General features: G+C 39.4%; 1 protein-coding gene across 1 annotated transcript in view; it reads right to left on the bottom strand.

Annotated features, from left to right (window-relative positions):
• Window positions 1-9445: 9445 nt before the first annotated feature.
• The window catches only part of Kl (klotho), a 37725-nt gene continuing 26575 nt past the window's right edge, over window positions 9446-20595 (bottom strand). The window contains exons 2-5 of the mRNA XM_047552009.1: window positions 17444-17954; window positions 16443-16711; window positions 11440-12541; window positions 9446-10929 (exon numbers count right to left, since the gene is read on the bottom strand). Coding sequence (XP_047407965.1) covers window positions 10592-10929; window positions 11440-12541; window positions 16443-16711; window positions 17444-17954 — 2220 coding nt within the window. The 3' untranslated portion in view covers window positions 9446-10591. The remainder of the gene's footprint in view (window positions 10930-11439; window positions 12542-16442; window positions 16712-17443; window positions 17955-20595) is intronic.

Below are 20595 nucleotides of genomic sequence, written 5' to 3'. Positions count from 1 at the left end.
TAAGCAAAAGGTCCAAAGAGGATAGTCACAGCAAGTATACAAATGCCTTCATGAGTGCTAGAAATATTAAAATGAAAACAATCCCTAGGATTTCATGCCTGCTTATCTCAAGGGTCACCTGGGAAAATTAGGAGAAAAGAAGTTCCTTAGAAAAAGATTGGCTATTCCCCTTCAGGCATACCTGGTTGAAGGCTGAATAAGATGTCCCATAAGAGACACTCAACAAGAATGCACTCGACATCTTGACAGTATTTGCAAAGTAGTTTTATTATGATATTGTCATTGTGTAACCTGTATCCAGAAATAAAACATTCAATCACTCATATTCCAAACTATTTTAAATAACAATAAAAATTCCTTAGTTAACACATTCTTAAAGACTTTTAAATATAGCAGTGCAAGCCATTTTTATATACATCAAACATATACTATTTCCACTTTAACAGAATCATGATGTGAAAGATGATATCATCCAGACTTTCATGTTTACATTGATGAAAACTAGATCCAGCATCCATCCCAAGGGCTGTGATGAAGAGTGATCATCCTGACGTGGCACACTGTGTAGATTTGTGCTTTCCTGCAAGAACTGGAGCCAACTGAGACAACAGAGACCGTACTTTAAAACTGCATGGCCAGTTGCGTTGGTAAGAGCCCTACGCTTAGCTTTATAAGAACAGCATTTCATTGACTCCCTTATTTTTTTAAAATTTCTTTAGAGGTGGCAGAAGCGAATTCAGCATGAGGGCGCCAGATAAGATCTTCCACCTGAAGGATGCTTCGACATTTACAAACTACTTTCTCATATGACATTAACACACTCAGTTTCACAATAAGCCTGGGAAGTGGGTGTCATTAACCACTTGCAGATGGATGCACCCAGCACTGAACAGAAGTGACAATTAAACCCCAGTTTCCTGACTCCATCCCTCTCAGGAGGAAAGGACAGGTCTATGATAAGTACAGAAGCATTTGTTCCAGAATTGTGTTGTTTTTTGGACTTCGAGCTGCCCAACCCAGATTCACTTTTTTTTTTTTATTGAATGATCAATTTTTTTATTTTTATAACTGTTTCATATATGTGTATAAATATACTTAGTTTTCTTTTTTTTATTGTAAATGAATGGGATACATGTTGTTTCTCTGTTTGTACATGGCGTAAAGGCATACCATTTGTGTAATCATACATTTACATAGGGTAATGTTGGTTGATTCATTCTGTTATTTTTTCCCTTCCCCCCACCCCTCCCACCCCTCTTTTCCCTCTATACAGTCCTTCCTTCCTCCATTCTTGCCCCCCTCCCTAACCCTAACTCTAACCCTAACACTAACCCCCTCCCACGCCCCATTCAGATTTACTTTTTATTGTCTTCATTCAATGTGTATGTTGTTTTATTTTTGTGTTTTGCTACCAGGGATTGAACCCAGGGGTGCTTAATCACTGAGTCCCATCGCCAGCCTTTTTCATCTTATATTTTGAGACAGGGTCTCACTAAATTGCTTAGGGCCTACTCAGTTACTGAGGCTGGCTTTGAATTTGCAATCCTCCTGCCTCAGCCTCCCCAGCTCCTGGGATTTCAGGCACATGCCCCCACACTCGGTTCAATGTGTATTTTTAAAAAATATTCCCAATGGTGGAAAAAAGTTCCAATGAATTTGAAGCTCTGATGTTTCACAATTCACACTTTATCCATTAGTAAATATATACAACATTTTATGTCATTATAAAATCTGTCATGTTTAATTCTGCTTTTATATCTCATATTGAACACACATCACCAGATGTTAGATCTTAGAGAACATTTGTAACATAAGTCTACAAACACAAGCACAGGGATTTGGTTACTCTTCTAACATGATAAAAATAAGAAGAAAAAATGCAGATAGTTTTGTCCTAACCTTTTTTAAAGTTTTTAAAATTAAAGTTAGTTTTAACTTTAAAACTATAGTCATTTAGACTTAAAAGGCTATTACTTAATTGTGTGTGTGTGTGTGTGTGTGTGTGTGTGTGTGTGTGTGTTTAAGTATAGTCACCCAGACCTAAAAGTTCTGTTTCAAAGATAACTATGCCTTTAAGATGAGAATTTGCTCTTAAAACACTATGCCTAGAGTTTTGATGAGGAAAGCCTGGAATCAACACCTGTTTTCCATTTGTGGCACTTGCTTCCATTTGGCCCTACCTGTAAGTCCGCAGCTGCGGTGTCCCTCTGGACCCACGGGGTGTCACCTCCACAAGGCAGGTAGCAGGCAGACACTTGGCTTGCTCTGTAGTCTGACCCTCGCCTCGGGTCTTGGGCTGTCTACCACCAGCGCGCCCTACGACCTCACGGGCTCCCTCCTGGGTGGTGGGTGCAGGACATGCCTCAGGAAGGCAAGGGAGCATGACGGCACCCCCAGCGTCAGTCTGCGACCCTAGCAGCCACTGGTCCACTAATCAGTCTGTGCTCGACAGCCATCTGCCTGATCCTTAGCGCTCGAATTTTAACTGCTCAGCAATTGGCCCATCCTATGTTAGCCCAGGAAATTCCACTATTTAAGGGAAGCTCCCCAGCCATGCTCCCTCTCCCCCTCCCCTCTCCCCTTCCCCTCTCCCCCTCACCTCCTCTCCATACCTCTCTCTCTCTCTCTCTCTCCAGGACAGACACTGTTCATCTGCCTAATAAAATCTCTTGCATGAGTCCTGGATCCGGAGTGGTTTTTCTGGGCACTTTTCACTTTTCAGGCCCTTTCTACCATTCCAATAAAAACAAATTACAGTCGGGTGGGGAGGTACATGCCTATAATCCCAGCGGCTTGGGAGGCTGAGGCAGGAAGATCGCTAGTTCAAAGACAACCTCCGGAAAGCAAGGCACTAAGTCACTCAGTGAGACCTTGTCTCTAAATAAAATACAAAATAGGGCTGGGGATGTAGCTTAGTGGTTGAGTGCCCCTGAGTTCAATCCCTGATACAACCCTCCCCCCTAAAATTACATCCCTTTCTCACCACAGAGGACCCTGAGCCCCTTCCTCCTCAAATTGTGGTCCACAGAACAACTGAATCATGGACACCCTCAGAACACTGTTAGAAATGCAAGACCGCAGGCCCACACCAGGCCCGTAGAAGCAGAACTGGCATTTTACCAAGATTACTGGGTGATTCATGTATACATTAAAGTTGGAGAAGGCTGATTGAGATTATAGGGTTCCCAGTTTTAGCTTCCCATTGTAATTGCCTGGGAGCCGAATCCCGCCCTAGAGAAACTGATTTAATTGGTCTGAGGATTTTTTTTATAACTCCCAGGTGATTCAAACATGTAACCAAGAGTAAACCCACTGGTCTTGATTAACTCTCTGTAGACAAGAACAATGCCCAGTGGTTTAGATGATTTGCTCCAGGTTACAAAGCAAATTTTCATGAATAAGAAATGAGAAGGTCTCTGTTTGATATGGGACTGGCCCTACTATATAGGAGCCCCTTCCTTCCAGACCCACAGGCCTGTCTTCCCACATTGGGGAACTGGCCTCATCCTTGCTTCCCAGAGCCTTTCCATTCACCTGCTTAGCTTAGGTGTGTTCTGCCTTTCTGGACACACCCTTACAGTTTTCCATGATACTTTGCTTTCCTCTATGAGCCCCACCCTCATAAACCCTGGATCATCCTCAGCCTTTTCAGTCTCAGGGACTAACTCATCACCTCCAGAGGTATCTCCTCTTCGACGCCATCTTCCTGGCCATTCTGCTCCTCCTCTTTCTGGTTCAATTCCCTGTGCTTGGATCCTCCTCTCCTTGCAGTCACAGAATCTGCTCTTGATAACCTTTCTATAGCCTGGTGGCCCTCCAAGGTAGGCTGTTAGATTCATAAGGGAGAGCCCTTTGCCTGCCCCCACACAACGCTGCCCTCTCCCCAAGAGCACTTAGGCAAGGTCAGGACATCTTCCTTTTGACACAGGGCACCTAGATCCAGGGGAGCAGCTCCACTCGAGTCTCTCCCCAGGCCTTTCATCCTCTCGGCTTTTCCTCATCTCCCGTCCTTCTCTGAGTAAACCAGTGCAGCCTGACCTGTCCCCAGCACTGCTGGACTCTTAGAGCTCACCTGATGACATGAGCGATCCCCACTGTGCTATCTTGGTGGATTGGTAGGTCCATTTCAGGCAGACACAATAAGGACAGTTTAGAATGCTACCAATTTGGATTAAAGGCTGGTTCATTATTCATCTTGTCATTTTTTGGTACTAGGAATTGAACCCTGGGGCACTTAACCACTGAGCCACATCCCCAAACCCCTTTTAAAAAATTTTTTTTAGTCATAGGTGGACATACTTTCTTTATTTAATTTATTTATTTATATGTAGTGCTGAGGATTGAATCCAGTGCCTCACACGTGCTAGGCAAGTGCTCTACCACTGAGTACAACCCCTTTTAATTTTTTATTTTGAGACAGGGTCCTGCTAAGTTGCTTAGGGCCTCGCTAAATTGCTGAGGCTGGCCTTGAACTGGCAATCCTCCTGCCTTCGCCTCCCAAGCTGCTGGGATTACAGGTGTGTGCCACTGTGCCCAGCTCATCTTATCTTTTACTGGTAGAATATTTGTACCTGACCCGTCAATTATTCTTTAATTCTCTCTCTCTTTTGCTTCTCTCCAGTTTACCACTACTGGCCCCTGGGAAAAATCCCTTTAAATTTAAAGGGGAAAAAACAAGTTATAAAACTTCATGTCTTAAATACAACACCATGACCTCGAAACACTACAGAATTGCCATCTTATAACTTGGATATAAATTGCCAAAGCTTTGATTCACATACAGTCAGAGAACAAAACAAATCAAATGCCTTAGGCAACATTTATGCTCAAGGCCATAATTAGACAACTGCTATGATATTGAAAGAAAATGGACTGTTTCAAACTAATCAATTGAGATTGTAAAAAGAGAGAGAGACAGAGAGAGATCGATCAGCTTATTCTAACAATTAGTTAAAGGGCAATGTTTCAGTTGAAAATAATTTAAGCAAAATAAAGAAAGTCATTTAACATTAGTTTTGCCATAAAATAAATATATTGAAAATCATACTAAAATCAGAAAGTCTACCAAAGGTTTTTGAATCACATAAAAATTAGTTAATGAGGCTGCTGGGGATATAGCTCAGCTGGTAGATTACTTGCCTCTCATTCACAAGCCTGTGGGTTCAATCCCCAGCACCCAAAAAAAAAAAAAAAAAAAAAGAAAGAAAAAATTAGTTAATGAAACTTCAGTTATTTACCAACTAAATAACAAATACAAAAATTTTCATGTTTTGTCTGTGTCATTAGATTGTATCAAAAGAGCAGATGCTACAACATACTGATATAGAAACATCTTCTGCCAAATTGTCTTTAGGATCCTATCAATCCAACATTTGTAATATTTGAATCAAAAATAATAATTTGGTAACAATAAGTAAATGTGAGGATTGATTTCTCTTTTTTAATGCTGACAAGGGATTATTTTATGCAAAGTCACAAAGTAACGAAACGGTTTCAGGATGAATCATTTTGACTGTGATAGTCCCTGGTTTTACAAAATTGAGCTATAAAAATCCAATTCCTAAGAAATCTCATGCACCTCAGAATAAGTGGAATTAGTCTAGGAAGATATATCTGGGGCAGGTTCATCATTTTTTGAAAACTTGCCGTGTGCACACTGAGCTGAAATTGACAGTTACCCCCATTTCAAAGATGAGAACACTGAGGCTCTTCAGGGTAGACTTATCCAAGCACACAGAGCTGCAAGGTCATTTTGAACCTGGGTCTTGCCCACTCTTTTTCCTGTGCCTTTCCATCTCAATTGATATGTAGGTTGATTTTGTTTTCTCATCTCTTAACCTCTTGGTCAAAAAAAGTTTGGGAGGTGCTTTAATATTATTAGTTGTCAAATCTTTTCTGGTATACAAAAATCACGTCCTGAAATGGAATTTCACCATATTTTAGGCATCTTACCCTAGTTCAATGGTATTTCCACCCTTCAGTCAAGGCTTCTTGTAATTTGCCTCTTTCTCCTTGTTTTCAAACAAATGCATCTGCCACAAATGCATGAAAACAACATTCCAGGAAATACCCCAAAACCAACAACATATTCTAGGGAATTATAAGTACTTGGATATGACGTGAAGTGTTCTCTATAAGACGCCCTCCCTATTTGTATTCATAAATATTGAACTTAGCTAGAGAAAGAAAGCCTGCTACCTAGTTAAGACAGTGTGAATAATGAAGACAGAAAGTTACAATCCTTTCAGTGATAAGAAATGATAGCTTGGATAGCTGTGTTATTACCTAGAAAAGCAAACTATCAAAGGTCATTGTGTGGAAGCTAATCAATACTTCTCAATACATCAGAGTGATCTGTGTGGCATCTAACACATGTCTGTTTCCTGTTGACTGCTGGTCTCTATTAATTCAGTCTGTGGATAAAGATACTGGCAGTAAGCTAATCGTTTACTCATTTATTCTGTCACTCATTTCTATGTTATTAGTTAATCAACTTTTTTTTTCTTTTTTTTTTTTTTTGGTACTGGGGATTGAACCCAGAGGTGCTTTACCAGTGAGCCATATCCTCAATCCTTTTTATTTTTTATTTTGAGAGTTTTGCTAAGTTACTGAGACTGGTCTCCAACTTTCAATCCTTCTGCCTTAGCCTCCCCAGTCACTGAGATTACAGGCATGTGCCACCACATCCAGTCAATCAATGTTTTTGAGCAATATTATGTATATGACACTGCATTAAACATGGAAAAAAAAAACAAAGATGACTTGACCTCTTGAGACCCTCATTTCAAGGATGATCAAAGTCATCCAAATGAGCATTGTCTTCCAGCAGCATTGCTCAATATGAAACACTAAATGGAGATACTATAGAACAATGTACTTACTCTATTATTCAGAAAAGGACAATTTGAAGAAAAGACTGAATTTTTGCACATGTAAAACACAAAGCAGTTTAACTCTACTTGAGAATTCTTCTAATTTGTTAAATATTTTGGAAATCTTAATTATATTTAACAGGTTTGTGCTCTTCAAAACCATAGCCATTAGCCTCATGTGGCAACTGAGTATGTAATACGTAGCTATTCCAAATTGAGCACACGGTGCGCTGCGTGTATTTCCAAGACTCAGTGCAAAAAATATATATAAAATATCTCAATAATTTTAAACTAATTATATGTTGAGAGTCTAATATTTTGGATATATTGGGGAAAACTGCATCTGTAAAATAAAATTGATTTTAATACCATTACAAGAAAATTTTAAATATGCAATTTGCATTATATCTCTGATGGACAGTATGCTGTAAAAATATAAAGGAAAGGTTCTAAGGTTTTAAGTAGATTCTAATAATTATCCATAGAAGACACAAATAAAGTGCTGAATGCCTCTAATGAATCTGAAAACCCATCTCTCCAAAATGAAGTGAGGATAAGTGCAAAGGGTCCCCCTGGGACAAGCAGCAAATACAGGGTAGTTGCAAATAGCCACAGGGCCTCAGGGAACCACGAGTATTCTGCTCATCGCCCCTACAGAGTTGGCCCCACAACACGGAAGAGCGGTAGGGACTCCAAGAGAATACATGTGGTATGTATATGGAAAACCTAGAACCCACGAGAACAGAGGATCAAAGAAGAGGTCAGGAGTGGAGGCCGCAGGGCTCTGAGAATCCAGTAAGGATGTGAGTGAGGGCTGGGGAAGCTTCATGGAAGAGCGCTTGCCTAGCACGTGGGAGGCCTAGATTCAATCCCCAGCACTGTATTCAAAAAAGAAAGACAAAGAAAGGAGTATGCATCACCTGCCACGATTTAGACATGTCTCCGGGGATTCCTGTGTTGAAAACTTAATCCTCAATGTCATCTATTAATAAGTATCTAGAGGTAATTAGAGTTAGATGAGGTCAGGAGGGTAGGGCTTCCATGGTGGGGCCAGCTTTGTAAGAGAGAACTACGCTAGCGTGCTTGCTCTGTCTCACCACGTGATGCCCTCTGCCATGTCAAGGTGCAAAAAGAGGGCCCTAGGCCCAAACTGGCACCTGGGTACTGGCCTCCCAGCTTCCCGTGCCATTAGCTAAAGAAACTTCCATGCTTTATCCATGTTTTTTATTACCCAGTCTATGGGATTCAGTTACAGCAACAGAAGACAATTAAGACAATCCTACTGGACCAGAAAGACTCTCCTCCCAGTCCCTCCTGTGAGTTCCAAGTCTGATCTGAGAGGCACCCTCTCTCCTTTCACCTAGCCAGAGCGCCCGCTCTGAAGGTCGGTCAGGATTCAGAGTTAACATGATGCTGACATCACAGTTGAGTTGAATGGCTTTGAGGCATCATTGCTCTTTGGCACTTTGGCTTCTCTATTTTATTCCTTTCAGCTTTTCCTCTATTTCGCTCTCTCTGTTCTGAAGTTCTCTTTCAGCTCAGCCACATGGACTACCTGGGACACCGTCCCTGCTTCCACCACCGTCCATCATTGGTAGGTCACATCTGCTGCAGTCACATTACTTCATTGTTCCTAAGTGGTAACATGGATTTTTTTAATTAAAAAATAAATAACTAGCAGTCAGACACATGGTTATGAAAGAAGATAAAGTTGCAGGCAGATTTATTACAATACTTCGTCAAAGAGCAGAGTTACTTCTCTGTTACACTCAAGGAAATGAATGTAAATGTTGTAGCAAGAAAAATTTTTAAACGACATTCATTATTTAACATTAGAAAGAAACTAGTCTAACAAATAGAAAATGGTCAAATAACTTGCCTTATATTCATATAGTAGAATTCTCTACAACTATTAAATTATACCTTTGAAGACTAATGACAAAGGACAGTTATGCAATAAAAATTAATAAAGGTACATAATTATATATAATATGATCTGACTGTAACATAAAATACATAGGAAATGTTAATTGTGGCTAGCTCTGGGCTGTGACAATATAGGTAATATTTATTTTTTCTTTACATATAGTCTCTGCATTTAAAATTTTTTTACAACTAACCTATATTACTCTTACAATCCAAAAAATATATACATAAAATAAACTATTGATTCTCTAGTGTCTGATTTTAATAAAGTGTTCAGTTTTATAAAGAATATCACCAAAAGCTTATCTTTCACAAAAAAATTATACCACCTCTCGAGATGATATATAATACAGTACAGTATTTTATTATACACTATGACCCTGGGTCAGCAAGGTAGCAAGGTTAGTTATGCCTGTTATGACTGTTTTATCTCACCCGATACATTATCGACTATCTATAAAACAAGTCTAGTGTAAGAAAGAGACTTGCCTGTCTAAAAATCAGCAAAACTTATTTAAAGGGCATTAAAGGAGAAGACCTTGGAGTTGAAGAAATAGCTCATTTTGGAGCGCGCTTGCCTAGCATGCGCAAGGGCTACGGTTCAAATCTCCACCCCCTCAGAGGGAAAAAAAAAAAAAGACGACCTAATTAGCCCTTTCTACAGGAATCAGTAGCATGTTTCAGTACAAAAGTTCAAAACAAAACTAGTTCAAAGCTACCTCCACAGATGCAAAAACAAAACAAATCCAGTGTTATCAGACCTGATTACCTTTGAATATATTAAGAAATTTTAAAACGTATTAAGATTTTTTTTCAAAGAGTTCATAGCACATTCTGAAGAACAGAAAGCGGAGTCACTTTTCACAAAATGAGTTACGGTTTCATCCTTATTCTCTCAAGAAAAGTCATTTCACTCATTCCAAGGTCTGCTCAAAAACAAAAGGATGTAAAATCAATTAATCATGTTGCTCATAATAAGCATGTTTTCGTCCACCTAGGGCCACTACAGTAGACTGCATTTCACAATTGCTTTCTGCTTCCCCAAGAACCCAACATCTCATAATTCATCTTTATGTTTTTGCAAACATTTATGAAAAGTCACCTACCTAGGTGCCGGCCCTCAACAAGCCACCAGTGAAACAAAACCCTTAAGGACCAAGGGTTCAGAGAGTGCCTCCAGAAATTCACATCAAAAGCAAACTTCCATAATTTGATAAGTATATCATTGATCAAATATATAAATTGGTATTAGCAGCATTGGGTAAAACACTACTTTTAAAAGGAAGATTTCACCGTAGGGACCCTTTGTCATCTCTCTGGTATGTATTCTGTTACCTTCTTCATAGGTTAGTTAGAGGCATGGCATTAGGCATTATCAGTTGGAGAGACATTACTTGGGACTTAACTTTTTAATCTAATGCTTGCAATTATCTCTTCAAGGAAACCATGAAATTTAAAATGGGCACAGATAAAAATATCCGTAATCTCATCATTCAAATTTCTGTACAAAGGTTACGCTGCTATGGTTCCTATTTGTCAAGTTTTCCATACAGAGTATTAAAGAAATTATGGTGCCTATCAGTCTCTTAATTGCTCAAAAAGGGAACAAATTCACCTGATTTATTATTTCACAGTCACCCATGCCCATGTTAGAACCTCTGTCATATACCACAGAAACGTTTCCTAAAGGCCAAACAGATGAAATCTCACAACATTGAGAGGTAAAACGGTTAACAGTTCATGTGTGAGAGTAATTATTTCAAAACAAATGAACAGAAAAAGACTAGTTCAGACTATTTGTAACTTCTTCTGCCTTTCTTAGAGTAATAAAAAATAAGGGAAAGAGAAATAATAAAAGCAAAAAGTAAAAAAGCCATGAAAGCCAGTAAAGACTTCCTGGCGTGAAAAAAGTTGCATTCGGTACACATGGTGTATTCTTCTGGACAGAACCTTTCCAGAGTTTCAGAACCCAGGAAACCATTGTTGTCGATGATTTGCCTGTAATGCTTCATGGATGGTTTGGGCTCAAACTGATTTGCAGCATAACGATAGAGGCCAAACTTCGGAGCTGAGCGATCGTTAAATGAATAAGCGAAGTATCCACAAAGATTGATACCATCCAACACGTAGGCTGGGAAAACACAAGGACGGGAGGAGTTATTAAAATATTTTGCACACAGGGCATCCCTTTGACATAGCCTCGGTCCATCAGGGAAAATACCATTTAATAAAACTTCAGATTCAATTAGATTTAATTAGAAAAGTCTTCTTTCATGTGAAGACAAATAATGAACTACACTGAACAGTTAGTTTTACATAATTAAACCTACTATAAGGCATTTGGCTTAAATTTTATGTACATCAAAGTAGTTCAGATGTCTGTGGGACCATCTGAGATTGAAGACAAGAGAGTCAATCCTTTAACAGATCCAGAGTAGGTGCTAGGGATTTCTATCTGGTATTCCACTTTCCCCTAACTCTTCTATTCCTAGGGAAAATACTAGCTATCTCTTGGACTGTTTTAGTGTAGCCAGGAACAGCCAGGTCCTCTGTTGGGGGTGACAGTGTGTGTTTCTGTTGGAGAGTTTCCTTCAATACACTTTGGTGACCTTCAGAGATTTCCATTTCTGGGGCTCCTTACCTTTCAGAGCTTCATTTATGTAATTCTGTATGTAATACATCCTCAACTTGTCTTGTTCGGCTTGCGGATCATCGTCAATGCCATTGGCTATCACATACATGGGGAGATCTCCATACTTGAACTTCAACCAGTTCAGCACTTTGCGCAACCCCCAGGGCACTACGGCCACCTGGCTGGGGGAGTTGAGCCAGGTGATGTCGGTCATTTCTTGCACCTCCAGGTAATCGTTGTATTTTATCGGATCTTCTTTCTCCCAGTCGACAAGTATGGTGGTGTAATGGCTTAAAGCCAGAAAGTCGAAGGAACCCTGGATCAGCTTTTTTTCATCTTCAGTGAAATAAGGTAGAAGAAAATTGTTCCTTTGGGTCAGCCAGTCCCTCATCACACGTGGATAATCTCCAGAGCCGAAAATGGGCTCGGCCAGCCAGCCAATGTCAAATTCCAAAACTCTCTCTGCTACTTCTTTGTCCTTTTGGGACAGAGGGCACGCCGGTTCGATCCAATCGGCCTGCAAGGCGATGGATATCTTACCTTTTTGGGCAGGCCTAAACCTCTCATCATACGTGTGCCAGGCCAACGCATGCGCCTTCAGAAGGTGGTGGCCAGCCCGGTAGGACATATTGCGCGTGTCCGGCTCGTTCATCGTGATCCAAAACTTGACGTGGTGACCGAGCTCTTGAAAGCACAGTCTGGCATACTCTGCAAAAGCCAGGGTGGTGCGCGGGTTCTCCCAGGCGCCCTGCTTGGCCAGGGGACGCGGCAGACCTTGGTGCGGGGCCGCAGGGTGCCACAGGGCCACCACCGGCGTGATGTTGGCGCGGACCAGTTCGCTGACCACGCAGCGATAGAAGTGCAGGACCGTGTGGTTCACGTGGGACTGGTTGCCCAGAGGGAGGATCAGGGCCCAGTCCAGGGAGAAGTGAAAATGCGTAACGTGCATTTCCTGGAGTAAGGCGATCTGGGGCCCGATGGCAGCGAAATCGACGCAGTAGGATTTCCTCTTCTTGGTCACAACTCCGTCCACTTTAATAAGCCTCTTACTGTGATGGACATCCCACAGGTAAACATTCGGGTCAGTGAACTGAGAGAGAGTGGTGTCCACCTGCAAAAAGTAGAGTAAACGTTTGCTTCACCTGGAAAATCCTGAAAAGTCCATGTAAGTATTGCAACAAAATTAGCAAGTAAGATGGGCAAAATTAGTCTCCTTTCTAGCTGAGAATTTAAACCACCTTTCATAAATTGTAGTTCCTGAAGAAGAAAAGATTCCACTTTTTTTTTTTTAAAAGTATATTTATATTACAGTTCTTGCTTTTACATTTAACATTTGAGTTTTAAAAAACTATATGATTTTGGTCACTTCAGTTGACACAAATGAATGATTTTTGCATACAGGAAGTCTGTATTGTGAAAGAAGGGTATCGTTGGATGTTTTAATATCAGAAATCACTAATGGCGTGAAGTTTTCAAATTTTAAAATAAGTGGGCAAATGTAAAAGCTTAAAAGCTGCATGAGTTAAAGCTAGGAAATGAAATTATATTTATAATTAAATTGTGATTATTAAAATCATGTTCTATGTTTAGGTTTGCCCTGGGGTGCTAAATAAGCATAACTGTTGTTTTCTGTAGGTTTTAGGGTCAGTGATAGAAGTTAACAAATTCAGTTCAATGGTATAAAGTCTGAGAGAGAATGTGGAAATAAGGAACAATAATGTCATCCATCCACAGAGGGATTTTTTAAAATGTAGATTTTTTTTAGTTTTCTAAAATATTTTTTTCTGTAATAATATTGACCATAGGGTTCTCAAACAAGTGACTTATAAGCTTCCAAAATGTAAACAAGTGCCTAGGAAAAGTGGACAAACTGTACAAACAAAAATCATAAAATCCTCCCTCCACAACTTACACAAAAACTGAAAAGTCCACCTGGAAGACCTGCAACCTAACCCAGTTTCTCTGAAATAATCCTGTTAGAACAGGTGTCTGGGCCTGACCCTGCCATAAAAGCAAGGATCAGATAAACCCTGGTTTTGAAGCTCTATCAGCGGTGTTGTGAATTTTACAGTTCTGTCATAAACACACAATTCGTTGCTGGGTCTCTGAGGGGGTGAGTGCTGTGTTTATAAGGGAAAGTAATAAAAACCAAGGTGTCAGAGGAAATTGACTTTCCGGGAGAATTGTCCCTTGTGGATCACCCACGAGTGCCTTTCCCCTTGGTGCTGTGGGAATGTTGTCAGAAGTCATTTTCCACTACCATATACCCACAGAGTGTGTTTCCTCAGCTCCACAAGAGAAAATATTTGCATGCTCTTTTAAAAAAAAAGTGTTCGAGCTTGAAGGAATTTTTTTGCATTATTTTTATAGAACTTTGAGATGACTAAATTTGTAACTTTTCTGCCAGAATCATCCAAAGAAACAGCTTTTATTCACTCCATCTGAAAACAAACATGAAAGACCAAGACAAGATTATTTTTGAGGGGGGGCAGAATCATATTTTTAAAATATGGGGCATTTAGAAATGAGTGTTTGGGTTAAATTTCATCTAACTGCTATTAATTTGATGACTTAGTTTTTACTTAAAAATGAAATAATCAAATGGAACCTTTGAGAAGGAATGGGCATGAAGTATGTATCTAGTATGTTATGGAAGAAACCCTCTCCTAACAGGGACCAAAGTCAAAGAAGCTCCATGTCCTCAATATGTAGCACCTTCTGTACTTCTGTTACCTAGGAGCCTTAGTGGTTATGGGAAAGCAAGCCTGCCATCTGGGAAGCGGGGTCCACGTAAAAGGTCACTGCATGTGAATGAGCCAACATCAGACTTCAGACAGTTAACAGACAGTTAATGGATATTATTTTTAAAGTTATTAAGGTGAAACACAAGCCTCAAATATTAAGAGTTTGACACACTAGCCAGGAATGGAAAGATGAGTTTGGATGTTTAAACGTCACTTCTCTGGACTTCAACGTGTTAAGTTAGAGCACTACTTGTCAATGAGAATGCACGCACCCCTCAGAACTGAGGGGACAAAGGACCTACTTTTACTATGTCAGTCAGGGTATTAACCTGGAGTTGCTAATGTAAGGCAAAGACCAAACAGCAAACCGGAAAGAGGAGGATGCAGTTGCAGCTCGTTCCCACCTGAGCTTCCAGGGAGTTCACATGCACCATGGTTTTGGGAGTCGCTTAATTTTGTGTTTGTGGGGTTCTGCATGGGTGGTAGAGACCTGATGAGCTAAAAGTGCAACCTAAGACAGGGGCCCTGAGACCAGTGAATGGCTCGCCCAGGGTTAACTCATTTTGTGTTTCCATTCTAGATATACAATATCTATAAAAACTTAATCATGTAATATATAATAATTATAAAATAGTAATATTATGTGTGTGTGTATATATATATATATATATGCTTCAGATTATGGTTTCCAACTTATTTTAACCTTTTTAATGTACCTATATCAATTTCATTAAATATTCACAGAATTGAAAACTTGGGATTTAGTGGGATTAACATGCTATAAAATAGGACTTCTCTCTCCATCTCCCTATTTGCTTACCTCATGGTCAGGATACAAAAAAGAGAAAGAGGAAAGGGCTAGAGCCCCACTATTCTCCTCAAGGGGACATCCCCAATTACCTGAAGGCCTCCCACCAGGCTCCTCCTTTTCAAGATTCCACCACCTCCCAATAGTGCCATGTTGGAAACCAAGCCTTTAACACATAGGGCTCTGGGCATATTCTACCTCCACGCTGAACAGCTAACCAACACCCCTCATTAAATGTGAAGAAAGGATCTGAGACTAGGATCACATCTAAACCCAACTGCATGGTCTGAAAAAAATGTAAGAATAATCTAAACCAACAAAAAATATATTAAGGATAGAGTTGATTTAGTTACTTATAAATAAATACTTCGATCTGATATTTACCAGGAAACAACAATCCAATGCAACCAGAACACACTTTCCTCAGATCCAAGCATTCTTCCAAATACTTCTTTTAAAGCTTCTTTTAAAGCAACGAATTGGCTAGAAGAATCCAACATGCTAAATCTCCCTGCTTAACCGTGGAGACTGGAGTGTATCTCTGTCTCCATCTGTTTTCATCCTCAGAATCTGCTAGGCAGCACCCACTGCCTCACCCTCTCGCTTACCCTCCAATTCTGCACACTTCTTGACGTTGTTTGTGTATCCATCTCTTATTCTCAATAGTCTCCTTTGCTCCTTTAAAAGCAGGGTGCTTTTGCTCATTTCAGTGTGTCCCCTACAGACAATCCTACTAATCAAGTGACCCTAGCAACGCACAGGGCTCTGTACACACTAAGCATCTAATAAGCACTTACTGAAGTATTCGATCAAACCTTAGAAAATAAATCCCTTTAAAAATAAGGAAATTAAAAAAGAACATTGAGAATTAACTAACTGTATCATAGATATTCAGTAAATATTGATTGATCATTTCAAAGCATTTCCATACCATTTCAATGACTGTCTCTAGAAAGGACATTCCTATTGGTGAATCATTGGAGAAGGGTTTGCACTCATGAGGGATTTCTGCGAGTCTGGGGGTGGTCCATGTTTACGACTCAGGAGGGCTGTATCTTATGTTCCCACCTCACTCTCAGCAGGTCCACTGAGATCTCAGAGACTCTGGAGTTCCATGTCATATTTTATTTATGAAAAAGCTCAACTGCTTTAAAAGCAATCAGCACCCCATGATACTCAGAGACAGTTTTTTTTTTCTTTTTACTGTCTTATCAAATCTTAAATATTCATGTTTTTAAATTTGTTCCCTTTGGATCTAATTTAAAGTATAAGATGAAGAATGGAAGATCTTTGGAGAGAAGCGTGCAGCATTCCAATTGGTGATCTTCGTGTGCTCCTTGGGGAACTGTGTCTGGCTCCAGGAACCGGGAGCGTGCCATGACAAGAGCCTGATAGGGAAGCACTACTTACTAGTGACAGGGCTTGGTGAGACTGCTGACTGGTTTTGTCAGCTGACTTACTTGAACGTAGTGGTCAACAACTCCCCAAGCAAAGTCACATGGAAATGTCCCTTCTAGGGGTTGATTTTCGGGTAAAGGAGGGAAGCCATTTTTCTCTATCAGCTTTTGGTAGAACAAGGCTGAAGACTTCGGCAACAGCTTCTTATCCTGGCTCAGAAAGTCGACATAGAAGAGTCCACGTCTGATGCTGTAGCCTCTGTGCCACTCGAAACCATCCATGAGGGACCATGCCGTGTACCCGATGACGTTGACCCCATCAAGCCTGATGGCTGCAAAAGGCAGAGAGGACAAGAGCAGCTTGACCCTCCCCTGGGCACTCACCTTCTGGTTCAAGAGAATCTGAGGGTTTCACCACTTAAAGAAATGCCAAGTATAATGCTTCTAGTTTGGCAGACCAATGATTTTACTTATTGACAAAAGGTTCTCATTGATTCTAGATAACTCTACAAATAAATGTCTTCACAAATAGACTTATTCCTTATGTTTTTATTTGGATTTCTGAGAAAGGATAGGTTCTTACTCCCAGTGGGTGAGCTACAGTGCTGATGTATCTTTTCTGCTTTCCATCCTAAGCACCTCGCGTTGGATCTCGGATCATAAATGAAAAAAGTCTTTAAAAGCATGAACTATTACTTTCTCCAGATAATATGTATATACCTTTTTTTTAAAAAAAAAAAGCATTTTAATCAAAGCAATAAGAACTCAAAAACACAGAAAGCTACATATCTTGAGATTTATATTATACTTAAAATCTAGATTAATAACTGCAAATCAAGTCATATCAAACATTAACCCGGTTTCTCGTTTGTAAAGCAAGCTTTAAAAATTAAGTTCTTCAAGGCCTCAAACAAGAAAGATACTACATTAATGCATTTCTACTATTGCCAAAATGAATTCCTACATTATGATTAAAAATAGAACATAGCATATTGCAGATAATCTTAAGGATTGTTTTTCCTGTGGATTTTGAAAAGAAATGAAAATTTTACCCCAAATCCTACCTTTTAAGGTTTCCATTATGAACTTTTTGAGGTAATACATGTATTTGGCATCATCTCTCTTGGTGGTCCCTGAGACAAACCAGCCATTTTCCACAATAAATATTTGAGGGTGGTTATATTCGAGGTCAATCCAAGAAAGGAGTTGCCTCAGGCTGGGAGATTCTAATTGGTGGAACTTCATGTGAGGGTCCAGTAGTTGAAAACTCAAGGTTGGTCCAAAGGAAAGAGCGAAAAAGTCAGCGGTTCCCCTGAGGAACTTTTTCTCAGATTCAGTAAAATCAGGCAGAAGAGATGAAAGGTTAGTCTTCATGCTCTCAGGATAGTCGCCATCAATAAATATGGGTTTGGCAAACCAGCCTAGCACAAAGTCAAGAGATTTTTGACATTCTTTGATGTTATGGTCCGTCATTCTTCGAGGACTGATCCAGTGAGAGCTTAGGGCGATGGACACCTGGCCTCCCTGAGATGGTCGGAAAGAAGTATTATAGAGATGCCAGATTTTGGCATGAGCCTGTGAAGAGAAAAATCAGGGTGAATTTCTCTGATGGTGAGAGATGGGGTGCATAGTTGATTCCCCAACTCTAGTCATATCTATTTCCCATCAAGCCCAACCTAATGACTAACTCACACAATAAAAATGAGCTGGAACCAATAAATTATTTCAGAGGTAGCTCACCCCACTGTGAGCTGCTACCATGATTGAAATTATTTCCATTGTTTTTCAGCATCCAGTGGAAAATATTAACTTATTATGTTGTTGGTAGTTATAATTCATATTTTGAAAAGCTAATGAAATAAGAATTTGTTATACTATCTTACTTGACTTTGGATTTTTAAATTAATGGGTTTCATGAAAAGAACCAATCTTGCATCTGTGATCACACTAGGAATTTCTAAATAGGATTATATACTTTATCCTAAGAGACTGGGAGTTTCCAAACTGACTCAAGCTGTTGGAGTCAATTTAATATTTCTTACTCATCTCCCATAGCTAAATTCCAATGTGTGTCCTCAGAATTTTTGTTCTTCCCTATGAATCAGCACGATATATTAAAAGACAATCCAAATTCTAACCTTGGCCTACCCGCCAGAACTTTGGAACTGTGCTGGCTTCCTGCAGATCCAGGGTACAAGGGATAAGCCAAGAGAAAAACACAACTAAATACAACTGGGAGGAAACAGGCCATCTACAGTTAAGTCAGCACTCAGTTCGTTACAGTTTTCTAGCAGTGAAAAGCATTTCGCTTCCATAAAACTAACTTTATATTCCCATAAAATCTTACTGACTTCTGATATCTTTTCATTTGTTTCCTTTTTAGTTACAAATATTGAGACTTATGTGGGTTCTTTTCCCCTCCTACTCGAAGTTTCGCTTTACCTTTGAATTCCTTGATTTACTCCCCTTATTTTCCTACAAATAGAAATAATATTAGAATTTTATTCCCATAACATACATTATTTGAAAACTCTGTTTTAATTCTCCATTTATTTCTCCACTCCCATCATTTAATGAAGGTAATGATGCATATACTTCTCCAGACTGAGCTCCCTCAGGAATCCCTCATACCCTCCCGGGCCCTCGGAGGCTCCAGTCTGTTAAACAGAATCAACTTTGCTCCATCACCTCCTCACGAGATTGTTCATTCCATTTGCAGATGGTAGGCTTGAGAAAATCAGATGCAGTACTGAGGCAGAATGTGGGAAAGGTCATCATTTAGGATCTTGCAACAACCAAGGATGATTTATAGGGAGAAGATCATGCATGATCTTCCATTGCTTTCTAATTATTCCAGATATGCTAATCTTATAAGCTTGTGGTCTTAAGATTGAGACTTAATAAAGCTAGTGACAAGGACTCAGAGAAATAATTAACTGTATGGGCAAGAACAAATGCTCATCTACATACTATTTCTAATAGTAAAACATTGAAAATAAATGAAGTGTCCAACATTCAACTATGTTTACAAGCATATAAACATACAGGAATGTTTTAATACATAATGGTATAACTAAAAACTAAGACATTCTTTTAAGACATTACAAATCATTCAAAAGAATATCTATAAACATGTAAAAATGTTTCTAAAATAATAACTGAACCAAAAACAAGTTACAAAACAATAAGTAGAGTGCAGTGGTGTTTTTATTAAAGAAAAATATGTACATAAAGATCTAGAAGGATTTATAACTTATTAAGTTTGTGGTAAGACTGTGGGTGGTATAATTCTCTTCACTTTTTCATTTCCTACCATAAATATGCATTGCTTTAGAGATTTGGAAAAATTAAAATTCAAAAAGAAAAATTGTTCATAGCAATTGGATGGCAGGCTCTCCTGGTATACCTAACCCCTACCATCCTGTTTTCTAAATTTCCCTGTAGGCGCTGCCTCAAATCCCAAATCCCAAGCTCAATGAATCCTACCTGAGGTTCTGAGACACCCTAGGCTCCCACATTTTTATAACTAAAGCTCTCTAAACTATTTTTTTAAGCTATTCCAGGTCCTTCAACGCTACCTCCATTTCAAAACTCAGCCCCTCTATCACCACTTCCACGAAACCTTCCCTAACATTTTCCCTCTTCCCAGTCTTGCTTTAGCAACAGGTCCATTCTATGTGTTTCCATAGCTAACCTCTCTCAAAGACCTTAATGATATTTTATTGCATTTATTTAACTATCTAGATCAAAGGTGTTTCAAAGGTATTGATTAGGACTTTCGTCTCTCTCTCCTTGGATTCCAGCAAAATGTCTGCAATAGAGTCAGTAATAAACATATATGGAGGAAGGAAGGCTAGCAGGAAACCAGATCAAAGGGTCTGAGACAGATGCAAATGTTTTTCCGGACCAAAGCAGGAAAACACTCTCATATAAGATATTTCTATTTTATTTCCAAGACCTTGAAGACAGAGAACTTTTATGCACATAATATTAAAAAAATTAATTGGAAGAATTTGACAAGGTAATCTCTGAGAATAATACTGTATTGTCTCATAATGTAGTAATGATCCAATTTGGGATGCAAATCATTCTGGTATTTGATACCCTCCTCACTTCCTTCCGAGCCTCAATTTAGATTTGAAATATAAGGTCTAAAACCCTAAAAAAAAAGTGAAGAGAATTATACCAGAAAAAATTGGCTCTGGTATTCCTTCCT

The sequence above is a fragment of the Sciurus carolinensis genome, chromosome 5 (assembly GCF_902686445.1).
Source record: "Sciurus carolinensis chromosome 5, mSciCar1.2, whole genome shotgun sequence".
Classification (NCBI taxonomy): Eukaryota; Metazoa; Chordata; class Mammalia; order Rodentia; family Sciuridae; genus Sciurus; species Sciurus carolinensis.
Note: the sequence above shows the minus strand (reverse complement) of the source record. Positions and strands in the feature narration are given on the sequence as shown.